General features: G+C 40.0%; 1 protein-coding gene and 1 long non-coding RNA gene across 2 annotated transcripts; one reads left to right on the top strand and one right to left on the bottom strand.

The window, feature by feature from the left end:
* Window positions 1-6,174: 6,174 nt before the first annotated feature.
* On the bottom strand, window positions 6,175-10,655 carry LOC133479226 (uncharacterized). The gene is made up of 2 exons (XR_009788876.1): window positions 9,476-10,655; window positions 6,175-7,404 (listed from the first exon to the last, which is right to left on the bottom strand). It is a non-coding gene; the product is annotated as an uncharacterized LOC133479226 (long non-coding RNA).
* Window positions 10,656-11,055: 400 nt separating this feature from the next.
* On the top strand, window positions 11,056-12,866 carry gbp (glycogen synthase kinase binding protein). Its single transcript, XM_061775883.1, has one exon. The coding sequence runs from the start codon at window positions 11,519-11,521 to the stop codon at window positions 12,035-12,037; it is 519 nt and encodes a 172-aa protein (XP_061631867.1). The 5' UTR covers window positions 11,056-11,518; the 3' UTR covers window positions 12,038-12,866.
* Window positions 12,867-17,040: the final 4,174 nt, after the last annotated feature.

The raw sequence follows: 17,040 nt of genomic DNA on the forward strand, positions 1-17,040 counted from the left end.
CAAGAAAGATGGACATTTTTTTTTAGTTCCTAAAAAGACAGTTCTTTAATTTTATTTTTTTGTGAGGGTTACAACTGGCACAACCATCCATTCTCTCTGCTCTGTGGGAACAAGTATTACTAAAGTTTAGTTGGGGACCTTCTCGGCCTCTTATTTGTGCTCTTCGTAACACAATGTGGTACTATACCGAATGCACACAACTCTAAATTCAGACTTGCCTGTATACTGTAAAAAAATAATAATATTAAGATCTTTTAAAAATCTGCGATATAGCAGAGGCGTAAACCATAATATTCTCGAGGGTTCGTTGTGTTTACTATTATCAACGTGGTTGTAGTTTAGTTGTGCCACTGTACAGACGAGACTGTCCTCAATAAACCTAAAACCAGAGAGGGTGAAAATATCATCTACAGTATTATACAACGTGAATATTATTCGTCGCAAACTATAACATGGGTTCAGTAGGTTCATGAGGTGAAAACACGACTCGACGTCTCACTCTGCCTCCAAAATCAAAGGCAGTCAGCACTTCCTCACACACATAAAGTAACATTACATAATTTGGTGTTCCGCGAGCGGTGTGTGTACATTCAGCAATATGAGAATCTGTGTGTGGAGTCACTGTGCGCTCATCTTTCCCCTCCCCCTGCAGGCCAGTCAATCAAATTGTATTGTTTCTGCACAGCGTGTGTTCTTCACTGGTGCGGAACATCCTATAAAAGACATGTTGCGGACACACTTTGTGGTATTATGTAACACACTTGATGTGTACAGCGCTGCCGATTGCATCATGCAGACTCCTCCTCGCGATGAAGCTGCACCATGGGTTGTAAAGCACGTGCGGTCAAAAGGACCAACGTTTCGGGACTTTCACAGAGACAGGGGAAAATGTGCTTTTAAAGGGTAGTGTGAAATGGGCTAGTGAAGGAAAGGCTTCCGAAGAAAAAACCTTGAACTCACGCCACGAAAAGAGTTCTTTCACGCGGAGATCCTGCAAAATAGCTGTTTCAGAGCCCAGTATCTGTATCTGCCTTTCACACTAAACACAGACACAGGAAAAAGACAGCCAGCCTGGGGCTAGGGGCTAGGGAACGAAAACATTCCCAGGAATAGCAACCAAGACTCACTAGCCTCTTTCACGCAGAGATCCTGCAAAATAGTCGCATCAGATTCATATTGGAAGAGCCGAAATTCTTCCATTTGTGCCTTTGACACAAAACATGAAAGAGGCAAGCCCCCCTGGTGCCAAGGTATGAGAAAAATAAAATTCATGGATAATCTGTTCCCTCAATTTAGTAATCCATTCCCTCAGTTTAGTAAACTGTACCCTCAGTTTAGTCATCCGTACCCTCAATTTAGTACTGTGTTTAGGAAACACGCAGGCTAATTGTAGCCAGTCCTGCTAGTACTGCTATATAATGATCAACCCCCTCGAACTACAGCAATATTGCCTTTCAGTTGAAAAAATGGGATGTAGGATATATCACGACATGACAATTTATACACAGAATTCACACGAGTAAGAATATAACATATAAATAGAATTTACTTCACTTGACAGATATACGTAGGTATACATTTGCTAAACTGAGGGTACAGTTTACTAAACTGAGGGAACAGATTATCAATGAATTTTATTTTTCTCATACCTTGGCACCAGGGCGGCTCCGTACCTTTTACACAAACATCCTGCAAGATATGCCGAGCCGTAATAGAAGAGAAATTCATCAGCTTGTGCCTTTCACATGGAACACAGACATGGCTTGAAAGGCAGGCAGTTGGAAAGGGTCTAGTGAAGGAAAAACTTCCCTCGTAACAGGAAGAAATCATGAACTTGTGTGAGCATGATTTTGTAGCCTCTTTCACATAGTGATCCTGCAAAATAGCCGTAGAAGAGCCAATGTTCTGCTGTTTCTGCCTTTCACACAGAACACTGAAAGCTCTGAAAATGTCTCTAATGTGAAAGGGGCAAGTGAAAGAAAATCTTCCCAGTAAATAATCTTGAACACACCAAGATTTAGAAGGATCTTTCCCACAGAGATCCTGCAAAATAGCCGCATCAGAGCCGTAGAAATATTTAGAGCCTTTCACACATGGAAACAGGAAGATGGTGGCCTGTGTGCAGAAGTGGGCAGGAATCAACTACATTTACTCCATTATTTTTGCTCAAGCAACTTTTTGGATAAATTCTACTTGTACTCGGAGTAGTTTTAATGTGACATCATTTTTACTTTTACTTGAGTATTTATGTTCAGAAGAAATGCTAGTTTTACTCCGTTACATTGAGCTATACATTCCGCTCGCTACTTTTATTTTTTACCTACAGGTATTTATTATTGCCCGTGCTACAGTATTTTGGTTCATCACAGAAACACCTAAGTGAGTGTTTTGACCGCTCAATGTACTTTTTAAACTTCCACGTGGACGATTAACGGTTTCACCTCGAAGTGAACTCCAATGGTTGAAGAGTTTCAGCCATCTTGTCCGCAAATTAACAAATCATTGACTGCGTTAGTGAGAGTTTGGTGGATGTGGACACAGGGTCAACAGGTTCTTGCAGCGTGTATCTGAGGGTTACAGTTAGCGATATACAGTGTAGCATATAGCATCCCCAGTGTATCGTATGGCACCCATCTTACGTATCATGTAGCATACAGTAAATAAAGAACGCAGCATACTGTATATCAGGTTGTTATATACACTCAAGTATATACTGCACTGTAAGTGTACAGTGTATCATTTGGCATGCAAACTAGATCTAGCAGACAGCGTGTAGCATAAAGTACAAAACAAATAACACGGAATATAGCACGTTGTTTAGCCTGTAGCATATACCGTTAATACTTTAGCATACATCCTAGAAGAGCATGTTGCATCCAGCTTAGCCGTGTTTGTGTGGTATATCATTCATGAGTTGTATGGCCTTGAGACAGGTTCAACACCATAGCATAATCATGTAGCATACACAAAACAAATAACACAGAGTATAGCTTGTTGTTTAGCCTGTAGCATATCCGGTTAATCCTATAGTTTAGGCGATACAGATAGATAGATCTCAAATGTAGCATTTAGCTTAGCTGCGTTTGTGTGGTCAATCATGCGTTGCGTAGCCTTCAAGAGGTTTCCACAACATCATTTCCTTCTGTGTGTATTCATTTAAAAAAAAAAAAATCTTCTTTGTCTTCTTTTTCTAAATATGCTGCCGTTAGCCGGGGATCACGTTCCCGCGTGTGCTTCGAAATGTGCAACAAATAAATCATTTCATAGTACTGGCGGCCATGTGCCTCACATTCCTCTAGAGAGCGAGTATAAAAATTCTCTCTTTCTCTCTCTCTCTCTCTCTCTCTTTCTCTCTCTCTCTCATCTGTCTGAATGCAGGAAACAAACTCTGTGAACTTGAGCCTCTGGCTGCCCGCCAATTGCGATCAAAGTTGATTCTCTTGTTTTCTTTTCCAGACAGGAGCGCTGCCACAAAGGCAAATGTTTGACAACATCAACAAGGAGCGCATTTGGAATTGTTTGGCTGATCCCAAATCTTTAAATATTTAACTTTTTTTTTCGAAAAGAAATGTTTGGAATGTTTGTATGTTTGTACTGTCAAAGGCAGGGGTGGGCTAACGTTTGTGCGGATTTTTAAAAGGGACATAGGGCCGGGTCATTTGTAGATGAGGTAAAAAAAATTAAAATAAAATTCATGTGCATCTAAAATATGGAAAATAGTCAACTTTAACAATAAAATAATTCATTCACATTTTTTTATTTTGTATGTAACATTGTAAATTTTGTAATGGATTTCATTAGAATTACTTAATTAAACCAATTATTTAATACAATGCGTAAGAAAATGTTAACTCTCCAATCGTGACTGTGCTTTTTATTATATATATTTGTCTAAAAAAAATCCTTCTCTCACTTTTATGGCATTTATCAAATAAAACTAATTTTGGTAATCTTAATTCTCATAAAACAGAAAAATGTTAGTCTGATTTCATGTCAGACAGTCAAGAAAAAAAAGTTATTTTAAAAATAAAGTAATAAATCTCATCTTAATAGCATTATTTATAATGAATTATAATAAACTCACCAATTATTTCATAAGACTCATATGACAATGTTAAATCTAGATGTTAAATAATTATTCTTAACATAAAATAATTCATTTTCATTTCTTGTTGTGTATTTTTTATTAATTATATTATAATTAATTAACTAATTATTTAATAAAATAAACAAAATGTCCAATCAAAAGTTACAATTGTTCATTTTAACAATAAAATAATAATTCATTCTCTTTTTTTATTTTATATTGTAATCAATTTCATTCCAATAAATTACCCTGTTGGTCAATCGAAAAAAAAATACAAAATGTTAAATCTAAAAATAACGTAGTTAATTTTAAGAATAAAATCCGAGTTGATTCTCATTTTTAATTGTAATTAATTTTACTGTAACTAATTAACTAATCATTTAATCAAATAAATGCAAAATGTTGAACCTAAATTTAAAATTGTGAATTTTAACAATAAAATAATAATGTATTCTCATTTCTAAATGTTATTATTCATAATTTATTTATGATCATGAATTATCAAAAATAAATAAAAAATAAATAGGCTATCATTAATTATATTTACTTTATGCAGATAAAGTCAATTCAGAATGAAATTAAACAGAAGGTATTTAAATTGGATACAATTAAATAATATTTAATCATATTTAAGAAAGTTACCAGTCATTTACTGATAAATAATCATTTAAAATAAATGAAATAAAAAAAATTGACAAATGGTCATGAAATTCAAATATATTAAATACCCCATATTTTTTGTTTTTGTTTTATGTTGTTTTTCTTTTTTAGAATGGAATTTTTAATATATGAACCATTTGTTTCTGGTCTGACTTCATTTCTTGAACAAATAACATCCGATTTATTAATTTTTTGTAGCATAATGTGCCATGTGTGTGTCATATGTGTGCGTCTGTGTCAACAAACATCCAAAAGGTGATCAACTTGATCACTTCATCACTATGAGATTGGTGCAAGTGTGTAGCTTTCGCACAATTTACAGACAACAACACGTGATGTCAATGATGGGAAATCTTCACAAAGTCATCAACATGTTTTTTTGTGTTACTGCCTCCCTTAGCCGCACCCCCCAAGGTTGTAAACCTATGGTTGTAAATACTGCCGCATCTCAAGCGGCATCCAGCAGCGGCTCGTATTTCAACTTCGTCGCGGCCTCTCATAGTATTTGAATGCTCCGCATGTATAAATAAATGAGTCTGAGTGTGAACAGTTGAGACCCTGTCCTTGAATCCAGTTTTGGAGTTTTTTTTTGTTTTTTGTTTTTTTATCTCTGAGGTGGATATTGACATTAAAGCAACTACAGTATTTGGTCAAGGAGAAAATATTATAAATGCAGATGTGAATATTTATGACAATACACAGTTTTAGAAAAATTGACAAATGCAATGTTCAAGGTTTTCTAATAATTTCTAATTTATAATTACATTATAAACAAATATATAAAATGATGTACTGTATAAAAAGAGCTTAAAAGTATTTTGTTTTATGATTATTTTATATCAGACTTGTCCATAATTTAAACTAAATAGATTAAAACATATTAAATGAGATAAAATACTATTCAATTATATACACTTATTCAATTCAAAATGTAATTAGATAAAATAAATTTAAAAAAAAATAAGTGACCTGTCCAGAAATTGAATTAACTGAATTCAAATTAAATTAAATGAAGAAATATTACATTAAATGTGTTCAAATACAATTCAATAATATACACTTAAATTCAACATTAGATTAGATTGTATCAATTTAAAATAGTTTAATTGACCAGTCCAGGAATTAAATCAAATTAAACTCAATTCAATTACTTATTTTATCTACCTACTTAAATTAAATTGCATTATCCATACATTTTTAACAAAATGTCCATATTAAATTACATGTTAAATAGAATTCATATAATTACTTTAAAAAAATGTTTTTATAAATTATTATAATTAATTATTATTTTACATATGAATATATGAAACATTTGTTTCTGGACTGACATAATTGAATGAACAAATAGCATACACTGGGTTTCTTTTTTTTTTGCATTAAGTGAGGATGTGTTTGTCATCTTAATGTGCCTGTGTCAACAAATATCCAGGTGGTAAAAAAAAACTTTATCAGTTTATAATGTACATGAATCATTTTTATAAGCCACCTCTCTGGTTAACAATGTGGAGAATCATTCATTGGCCATCGCCTTATGTGTTTCTCTCCCAAACAAACAAACAAACAGAATGAGGAAGCGCGTGCCCCCATACTTCTCAACAGGCCAGCTTCACTTCCTCTTTAAAACCGAACGTCGGACGCATTTTAAGCGATGACTCATGCCTCTTTCTGAACGGGGCAAGGCGTGATGGCAACAAACAGGCTTTTCTTCTCCCCTTCCGGTACATTCCTCTGCTCGGAGGGCACGTCTCCGTAGTGGATCGTAATCGTTCCGTTGACGTTGCTTGTGCTCATTTCTCACACATCCTCGCCTATTGTTTTATGGGAATGAAAGCAAACAAAAAACATTACAGTTGGGAGAGTATGTGACAATAAAACAGCATCCAGCTGCAGCCGCTTTTGCGTGACATCATATCCTGTGACCTGCAATTGAGCAAGCAAAATTGGTTTTGTGTGCTCCTTTATAGTTTTGCCTCTTGACTCACTCCACAAGTCTCCACTCGCTCTCAGCCGATTGCCAAACACTTGATAGTCGACTTCTAACATTATTTATTAGACATCCGCCAATATAAATGAACACAAGTATCATCCAAACACGTGTGGTGAGAATGATCCGGCTATGTTTGTGGTATAATCCGGTCAACAGATGGACAACAACATGTTGAAACAAACAAATGGGGCAAAAATACGCTTACTTACTGGATTTGGTTTACCCTTTAATCTCACACTTGTGTTTTGATGTTGTTGACAATCTCGCTGCTAACAGTTTTTTTGTGTGTTTTTTGATGTTTCACATAAGGACGACAACACGCTCACCATTCACATTCAGAACTGTAATGTGCATGCCAGGCCACTAGTTGGTGACGTCATGTCGGAAAGAACACAAACCATCAAGTTTAAACCTTATAGTCTCAAGCAAGTCCCATGTCACATTAATGACACCGAGCAACACGGCCGAAACCAGTGCGCGACCTTCGGCAACTAGTTTTCATGTGTGGCCAACCGGCAGCCACGGATTTGAATTGCCAGTGAACAGTTTGTCCACGGCAGGGCACCCATAGATGTGCGACGCTTAATCGCTTGGTGTGCGCCGAAGAGTCGTCAACTGTTCGCGATGTTCCGCTTCAGTCGTCTTCGGCCACATCGGTGTGATCTTCCTAAAGAGAGAAGCCCAAATAAGGTCAAATAATGGTATTACTGTCCAATTTATCTAACCCGTTTGTATGTAACTATAAGGGCTCATCAACCTGGAGACCGCGGCCACTCAAGGACCCTGTGAGTAGCCTGCGAGCCTGTTTTAAAAATAGCTCACCAGTGATGCGACATTGCAATTTCCTAGGAATATTGGAGAAGTGTTGCATATTGATATTCAAATGTTTTGTTGACAAGTGGTATAAGACGTGCCAAGATAACGCAAACATTTGCAAATTGGACCATAAAGCTTATCTCACTTACTTAATTCACTCTTTGGTAATTCAGCAGGACTTCACAACACAGCTTGCAACAATAAACATAATTTAGTTTCATATCTGAGTGTCAATCAAATCTTGTTTTACACTGTAAACAACTTCCGGTTGTTTTTGGGAGGAAGTTGTACTGTAGTTTGCCAGTCTGTTTTCTGGAATGAACACATTTCGCATGCAAGTCGACTTGAATCCAAGTCACAATAACTCGAGTCCACATTTCTGACACAAACTACTACAGGCCCACAAACTACCTGTCCCAAAATCTTTTGAATAGCCTTTATTGACATATGTGTTGATTCAAAATAAGTTGCCACATGACACAAATTGTACAAAAAGCACATAAAGTATGTTTACCATTATTGTTGTCGGAACGCTAATCGACACCATGCCCCAAACAGTTGCTGGGTGTGTCATCCATTTAAGACTAAGCGTAATTGTTTCACTTCATAGACACTATGGTTAACACCATTTTAACATGATGTTAAAGAGTCAATATCTTTAATTTGTGTTCCTGCAGACTCTGACTCCACAATGTTGTGTGCGTTCAATGTTGAAGCTTTAAAACGAGTTAGTTCCCTGTGCAGTATTAAAGATGAGTTTGTTTTGTGGAGATGCCGTCAATAAACCAGTTTCAGTAGTCACACAAGTAGCCGCTCCACAATGTTGTGTGTGTGTCCATGTTTATGTTAGAAATTAATTCCGCTCACAGTATTAATAAAGATTTTACGTTGTGTGGAGACACGTCTTCAATTTGCATTCATTTTTATTGTTAGTATGACACTCTGACGTGATCACTCCACAATGTTGTGTGCGACCATGTTTGTTGTAAATTAGTTTTGGTCACATTCATAGTATTAAAGATGATCTTTAATTAAGAGTTCCAATTATTATTACACTATGAGTTGGTCGCTCCACAATGCTGTGTGCATCTGTGCCTATGGTACAAATGAGCTCCCAGTGCATTATTAAAGATGATCTTACGTTTTGTGGGGATATCATTTTTAGCCACTATTAGCCATCCAGTACACTCTGATATGTGATTGCTCCACAGTGTTGTTTGCCTACTTATGTTTGTGTTGTCAGGGAGTTCCCTGCGCAGTATTAAAGATGGTTTTACATTTTGAGGAGATTGCATCTTTAGCGACAATTAGCTAGTTCCAGTAGACTGACATGTGGCCGCTCCACAATGTTGTGCGCATCCACAATGTTATCAGCTTCACCAGTCTGTCTGGGTTCAAAACAGTCCTTTTTATTTTGGTTTGAAGCTAAACTTTTACTTGACATAAGTTGAAATATACCAAACACATTGTTTATTATTATACCAAAAATGTGCTTGGACAAATTACTCCTCCCCCCTTCTAATAAACACCTATTCCCTCTGCAGTTAAGTAACTGAGTAATAGATGACCATCTTGACTCAACTTTCACTTTTCAGGCCATTTCTCACTGTTTACTTTTCAGGCTCCAAAACTCTTTTGTCATGGAAATAAACAGCCTCAAGGAGCCTTCTCTTTGAATTCTTTTGTTCCGTTGAGAACTTTGTTGCATAAACACTTCCAGTAAGAGTCAAAAGTAAATATGGCTTTCACTGAATCACTTCCTCATGCATGTAAAAGTTGTTGACTAAAACGTGATCGGGCCGCTTCGAGTATGATGTTTGGCTTCACGCCGTTGCTGGCACTGACTTTCATCTCCAACATTTTTTGGTACCACTCCCAACCGCGCCTTGCCTCCCACTCCCCTTCCCCCGCCATCTTCTTACTTGCCACTCGCCTTTGAAGTCTGAGTTAGGGCCCCTCCGATTGGCTCGTTGCGACACGTGCTGGCAGCCATAGTGGCTCCTTATATGGTGACGAGGGCTCTCATTGACTGGAGCATCAGGTTGAGCCGTGGTGTTTCTCAGAAAGCACAACTGAACACTGTGTACTACTCCCCACAGCAACACACACGCACACACACACACACACACACTCCTATTGTCGGCATATACATGCTGGGTGCCACGCTGACTACGCACTGCAACCAGGCGCTCACAAACAGTTAATGGGGGCTATTTTTAAAGGTCCAGATTGCACTGGTGTGAAATTCAGCCATTTTTTAAAATGTCCTTACTGTGCCCTTTTGCACTATATATTAACAAACGCAGTGACTTGATATGATTTGTTTCATTGGATGCATTCAGGTGCCTGTAGAAAATGGTCCTATAACCACATTGGTTCAAATTCTATCCCCCTGAAAAGTTTGTTTTGGTTCAAGTGAGGATGTTATTGCAAAGAAATACTGTGCATTCTGGTATTAATATGTTCTCGCTTGTTATGCCAAGACAAAATGGAACACAAAAGGCTTGGGTTTCTGTCCTTGTAACCGAAAATGTGTTAATTTGTTCCATTTGTTTCACCCCTTTTGCCCCAGAGAATTCGGTTTGTTTTGGTTCAGCTGAGGGTGTTATTACGAAACACAACATTATGGTTTTGATATATTATTGCTCGTGCAAAAATGACACAAAATCGAACGGCAGAGGGTTGCCTTTCTTCACTTGTAACCGAAAATGCGATTATTTGTTTCATGGGATATAATTTGCTTAGCTGGATGCGATTAAGTGCATATATATAAAAAATAAAAATAAAAAATGAGACATAAGATTTGAACCATACCTTCAGTACGTGTGTTACTCTACAGCGGAAAAACTAACAGCTGACAGAAAGGTGCAGTTGTTTGTTTAGATTCAAACTTCAGCTTGCAGCCAACGAGAGTTACAATTTCAGCACCCCGCCGCCCTCTTACTGGTCAGTGGAGACCAGTCACGTTCTTTGCTCTCGTTGACGACCAACTTGACACAACATGTAGACTGTGCAACAAGAGAGAATAAAACTGGACCTCCTCTGTGCCAAATGGTAATGTGAAGGGAGCTCTTCTTATATATTTAACGAGAAAAGAATGTTATATATCTATTCAGTATTTATTACAGTTATTGTGTTTTATTGTGCTTTTGTCCAGCGGCCAATTTTTAAAGATCCCATTGATTTGTTTTGGTTCACTTGAAGATAGATAGTAACTATCTTTAAAGGGGCCTTCAATTGGATAGATAGATAGATAGATAGATAGATAGATAGATAGATAGATAGATAGATAGATAGATAGATAGATAGATAGATAGATAGATAGATAGATAGATAGATAGATAGATAGATAGATAGATAGATAGATAGATAGATAGATAGATAGATAGATAGATAGATAGATAGATAGATAGATAGATAGATAGATAGATAGATAGATAGATAGATAGATAGATAGATAGATAGATAGATAGATAGATAGATAGATAGATAGATAGATAGATAGATAGATAGATAGATAGATAGATAGATAGATAGATAGATAGATAGAATGCTTTGTTTGGTTCCCCTTGACAGGCATTGAGGAGTTATGTAACGTCCATTTCGGCGAGATAAGTCCAAAAGCAGCAGAGCGGTTAGGTGGGTTCGATGCGTTAATAAATCTGCAGACATACACGAATAAGTGGATTACTTGTTTTCAAGAGAATTTTAAAAAGTGAGTATGTTTATAAAACATCGCACCGACTGTTCGCCATGACTAGTTGGATGTTTTGTTTTTTTCAAAACATCCCCCGACGCCCGCTCGGCGGGAGACTTGGTACGTTCCGCATCACACGTCATCCATTGTTTACAAATCAACTGAGCTTGTTGGTGGTTGGCGGCGTGGCGAGAGCGAGGAGCGGTGCGAGGACCGGCGCCTCTCTCATTCATCCCCGACGACAACAACAAAACCACCGGTGTTCACGATGCCCTGTCGAAAGGAAAACTACATCTTCCTGGAGCAGTCCGTCACCGTCGACCCCAAAGAGGTGGACGCGCTGGTCACGAAAATCGGCGAGGCGCTGCAGCTCCACAACAATAGCGGCGGCCACCCGAAGAAAACGGCCTGCCTGCACAGTCTTAACACCGGCGTGGGGAGCGTGGTTAACCCGGCGGGGGTCCTCGGCGTCGGGGGAGGAGTAGGAGGCACGACCACCACCGCGGGGGCGCCGGTAACGAAGCGGCAAGGCTGCTGCATGCGGCTGCGGAACCGCGGCAGCAGCCGGGCGAGCCCCTACCACATCCCCGGATCGAGCGACCAGGAGTGGGACCAAATCAAGCCGTGGAACAAAAAGAGGCTGCACGCCGACGAGGACGACCCGCACCGCCTGCTACAGGAGCTCATCTTGTCGGGCAACCTGATCAAAGAGGCCGTGAGGCGGCTGCAGTTCTCCGCGGCGGACTGTGGAGACTTCCCCAAGGCGGCGGACAACGTGCCGTGCTGACGAGGCTTCAAACACGGCTCCCCCACACCCTCCACGGTCCTCCTGTGGACTTTCAAGTTGAACTCAACAAGACCGGTACCTGTGTTTCCCCTCCTCATTTCGTTCGATTTGTCCGGAACCTTGGCTCCGTTGCGTCAGCGGCAAGCGGTTAGCTCGCCAGTTAGCCGCCCGGCTAATGAGCCGTGTTGTTTATGTTTGAAAATCTCCCCCACCGAGGTGCAGGGGTGGGGGCGTCTAAGAGGCTTCGAATAAGCCAGGATTTGCTAATTTTTCATTGACATTTCCACCCTGCCCTATTAATGAAATGACATTTCACATGGGGGCTTTTTATGTAAAATGGACGCCATTTTCAAGACGACTCGGAAAGCGCCCCCCGCACACATGTAAACACGCTTTTTTTGTTGTTGTTGTTGTCCCAAGTCATCCCTTAATCTGTTGTCGTGTTTGGAGGCTGGAGTACACATTTCTAGCCTTGTTCACCCCATAACAAACATGAACTTTATCGAGGAGGACGGTTACGCTGGTTTAGTGTTGTGTGTGGCCATTTTGTTTACACTCGGGGAGAGGAGACAGGAAGCAAGTGTGTACCATTATTTACCCCCCCCCCCCCCCACTCCTTTAACTTCCCTCGGAGCAGCTACTTTCACCACTCAAAACCTCAACTAAGACACAATTTTGTCTCTTATTTTCTAAAGCAGTTTTTCTACACAACACTGATGCTATATGTGGTTAGCGGGACTGCCTTGCAGTTCAAATGTACGGGTTTCGAATCCCGGCTCCAGATGTTCTCCCTCCCCCGTGTGTTTTTCTGTGGGTCCTCTGGCCGGCTTCCTCCCACATTCTCCAGAACAAACAAAACAAAAACAAAAAAACGTTAGTCAATTGGAGATGTAAAAGGTCCATGAGTGTGTGATTGGCTGGGGACCAGTCCAGGATGCCCCCAGCTCATCTGTGTCCCTTATGAGGAGTACAGAAAAAAGTTTTTTTTTTTTCCCTGCACCAAGCAGCATGACAACAAAAAGTCTGTTGTGGATGGCAGCCTCTAGGTGTCCTCTGAAAGGGGATCCCGGTGAGCAAATATGCAGGATAGTGGGGGTTGTGGAGGCATGGGAAAGTAAGGCCAATTCCCACAGAGCTTACTATTACTTGGTTCTGTTTGTTTGCTGGTAAAAGGGGGAGGTGGTGGTCGACGGTCACATGACAACACTTTTGTGGTGCTCTACACCTTTTTGGAATTCCGAGTTCTGCTGTTTTCTTTTTTTTGTATTTGTGCTCCGTGTCAAGAAAAAATGCACGACTGCTTCGTAACGAAGTATCTTGATAATGTTCCTGAGTATTCAGGGCCTTTTTTTTGGGGGGGGGGGTTGTCTTAATAATAAACACACTTTGTTTTTCCAAACTTGTTTTTCTCTTCTTGACTTCTGGGAACGCCTTGTTGTGACTCAGAGTGCATTGAAAGTGTGTCAGTCAGACACTTTATCCACATGTGTGAGCGTGAGTGTGGACAACGTGGTGTTGGAGGACACATGTTCATTATGGGCCTATAAATACTCCCCCCACAATGTGGAGGAGCACAGCAGGCGGGGAAAAACATGTTTTGCAGTGTCCTCTGTGTTGTTTACAGCAGCTCCCTCTGCTGCTACTGCTCAGTCACTGAGTGAGTGTGAATCTGTGTCGTCATCTTCCCCAGCAGAAGACGAAGTTACCCTAACTCTGGGAGGAAATAAACACCACAAACCATATTAAGTACACAAACAGACATGGGTGAGCTGTTTTTGCCTCAGTTAATTCTGTAATCTACGTTCAAAGTACAGCGGCATGAAAGAATCCAAGCAGTCAGCTAATGCTGATGTCATCACTAATAGTGCCATAGTGTTTTGTATAGTGCAGCCTTGTTTATCACAGGGGAAATATTCCGGACCCAACCACGAAGGTGAAAATCTGCAATATACAAGACCATATATGTACATATATACACAAAAATAAACATTTTTAAAAGTTTTACTCCTCATACATGCTTCAAACACTTTTAAACTCATTAAAACATACTTAAATTTAGTAAAAGACAATTTTTCATAGTGTTCCTTAGCATCTGTTCTCACGCTGTCGCTGTCAAGAAATGGGAGACGATCAAATATCATTTTGAGGAAACAAAAAAAAAAAAGACTAACACCGTTCTCCAAATAAGAGCCTAAGCGTGCTTGCTTAGGCTAAGTTGTCTCTCCCTGTTCAAGTTTACTGTAAAACAAGAGAATTAGACATTTTAGATTTAAACATCAGACTGTTCAACCAAATAATAACATTTTGTCTAATGAAAGTCCACGAGATTAATGCTACTATACTGTATACTGCTAAATGCAATTGAGGGGCTAATGTAAATTAGCATAGATGTTACAATAATTATAAAGCTTCAAACAACTGCTACTTTAACACACACGGAGCATCAACACAGAACCAGAGAACACAACAAATGAGAAGTGTTCATGTACTACATGATTTTGTCGAACGGACGTCCACGAGCTTTTCTCCAATTGATGATGACTGTTTTCACTGTGTTCCATGGTATACTTCATGCCTTTGAAATTATTTTCCACCATTTCACCAATGAGAACCCCCAAATGCTGTGAAAGCTCTCTGCGGACCATGCAGATTGCCTTGTAAAATGTGACGACAAAAATGTCAGGGAAAGCCTACTAGAACATCTGAACTTTAATTTGAGTTAATCAGAGGCACATTAAAAGGTGGCAGGTGTGTGCAGACTCCCATTTAACATGTGTTTGAAAGGAATTAGTTAATTCTGAACACAGCCGCATTCCATTTATGAGGGTGTGTACACTTGTGCAAGCACATCATCTCAGTTTGTTTTGTCCCAAATATATTGATTCTTGCATACCCAAACCAGTCGTGTTTAATAATGTTATGCAATACAAATGCTATCTATCAACATGACAACTGCTTTTGTTTATTTCTAATATACAACAACTAACAGTCATGAAAAATGTATAAAAAGCCTGCTTTGGAAGCAAGACACTTACATTTGGCATGTTTCGTTAGCAGTGGTAGGGACTAACAAAATACAAATACTTTAATATTTTTAATAAATAATATTTTTGCAGGTCTTTGTACTATCCTCGAGTATTTTTCTGATGACTTTTTACTCTTACTCCCTTTCATTTGAAAACAGATATCTGTACTTTCTGTGAGATGTAACCTGAGGGAAACTATTGTAGTTGACTATTAATTTTTTCTTTGTTTGTGCCATCCGTCAAGTTATCAAAACAGGTATTCAGATCCAGATGACTTCATAGATCCCGGTGAGGGCAATTTGTTTACAGCTTCCAGGTCCAAGTGCACGTTCTGCCTCAACAGACAAACACATAATAAACATATTGTATTGCATATGAAAGCAAAACTGTAAACAAATTCATTTGTACTTTTGTATCTAGGTACATTTAAGAGTCTGTGCTTTAAAAAAAAAACAAAAAACTTTTACTTAAGTACTGGAGTTGATTTTATTTATTTTTTTAACACAAGTATATGAAAATGATAAAGCACAAAAGGATGGGGAGGTAGGGTATCCTGACAAACATTTGATTAGGACCACCTCGGGGAGTTCACTCCTACAGGAAGTGAGTGGAGCTTCCTGGACGCCAGGCGTCACCATGGTTACGAGACGAGGTCACTGTAGTTGCGCCAAATGTACACTTGGGGGAAGCATTTCACCAAACTATTTGGTGAAGGCGGCACTGCAAGCTTTGGCATCGAGCTTATACCAACTAATCACAGCAGCGTATCATCGATATCTATACCAATACTTCTGACAACTTAAGTGTTTCCTGAAATTGCTAAATCTGAATAAATTTTTTGGCACGGTGGACGACTGGTTAGAGCGCCTGCCTCACAGTTCTGAGGACCGGTCTTCAATCCCCGACCCCACCTGTGTGGAGTTTGCATGTTCTCCCCGTGCCTGTGTGGGTTTTCTCCGGGCACTCCGGTTTCCTCCCACATCCCAAAAACATGCATGCGAGGTTAATTGACAACTCTAAATTGCCCGTAGGTGTGAATGCGAGTACAAATGGTTGTTTGTTTATATGTACCCTGCGAACCCTGAACCGGTTGCCAGCCCGATGATAGCTGGGATAGGCTCCAGCACTCCCGCAACCCTTGGGAGGATAAGCGGCTCAGAAAATGGATGGATGGACAGATGAATTAATTTTTATCAAGTTTAAGAATCTTTCTGTTGGAATAGTAGTTAGTTAAAAACAGAAAAGGCGTTGGGCAATGTTTTTATTAACCCAGTTTGTACATAATGTCCATCCATCCATTCATCCATCCATTTTCTACCGCTTATCCGAGGTCGGGTCGCGGCGGCAGTAGCTTTAGCAGGGACGCCCAGACTTCCCTCTCCCCAGCCACTTCATCCAGCTCTTCCGGGGGGATCCCGAGGCGTTCCCAGGCAAGTCGAAGGACGTAGTTTCTCCAGCGTGTCCTGGGTCGTCCCCGGGGTGTCCTCCCGGTGGGACGTGCCCGGAACACCTCACCAGGGAGGCGTCCGGGAGGCATCCGAATCAGATGCCCCAGCCACCTCATCTGGCTCCTCTCGATGTGGAGGAACAGCTCTACTCTGAGATCCTCCCGGATGACCGAGCTTCTCACCCTATCTCTAAGGGAGATTCCCGTACACCCTGCGGAGGAAACTCATTTCGGCCGCTTGTATCCGGGATTTTGTTCTTTCGGTCACGACCCACAGCTCGTGACCATAGGTGAGGCTACGTAGGCACGTAGAGCGACCGGTAAATCGAGAGCTTCGCCTTTCGACTTAGCTCCTTCTTTACCACAACGGAGAGATACAAAGTCCGCATCACTGCAGACGTTCCACCGATCCGCCTGTCGATCTCCCGTTCCATTCTTCCCTCACTCGTGAACAAGACCCCGAGATACTTGAACTCCTCCACTTGGGGCAGGATCTCATCCCCGACCTGGAGAGGACACGCCACCCTTTT

Source organism: Phyllopteryx taeniolatus, chromosome 6 (assembly GCF_024500385.1).
Source record: "Phyllopteryx taeniolatus isolate TA_2022b chromosome 6, UOR_Ptae_1.2, whole genome shotgun sequence".
In the NCBI taxonomy this organism is placed as follows: domain Eukaryota; kingdom Metazoa; phylum Chordata; class Actinopteri; order Syngnathiformes; family Syngnathidae; genus Phyllopteryx; species Phyllopteryx taeniolatus.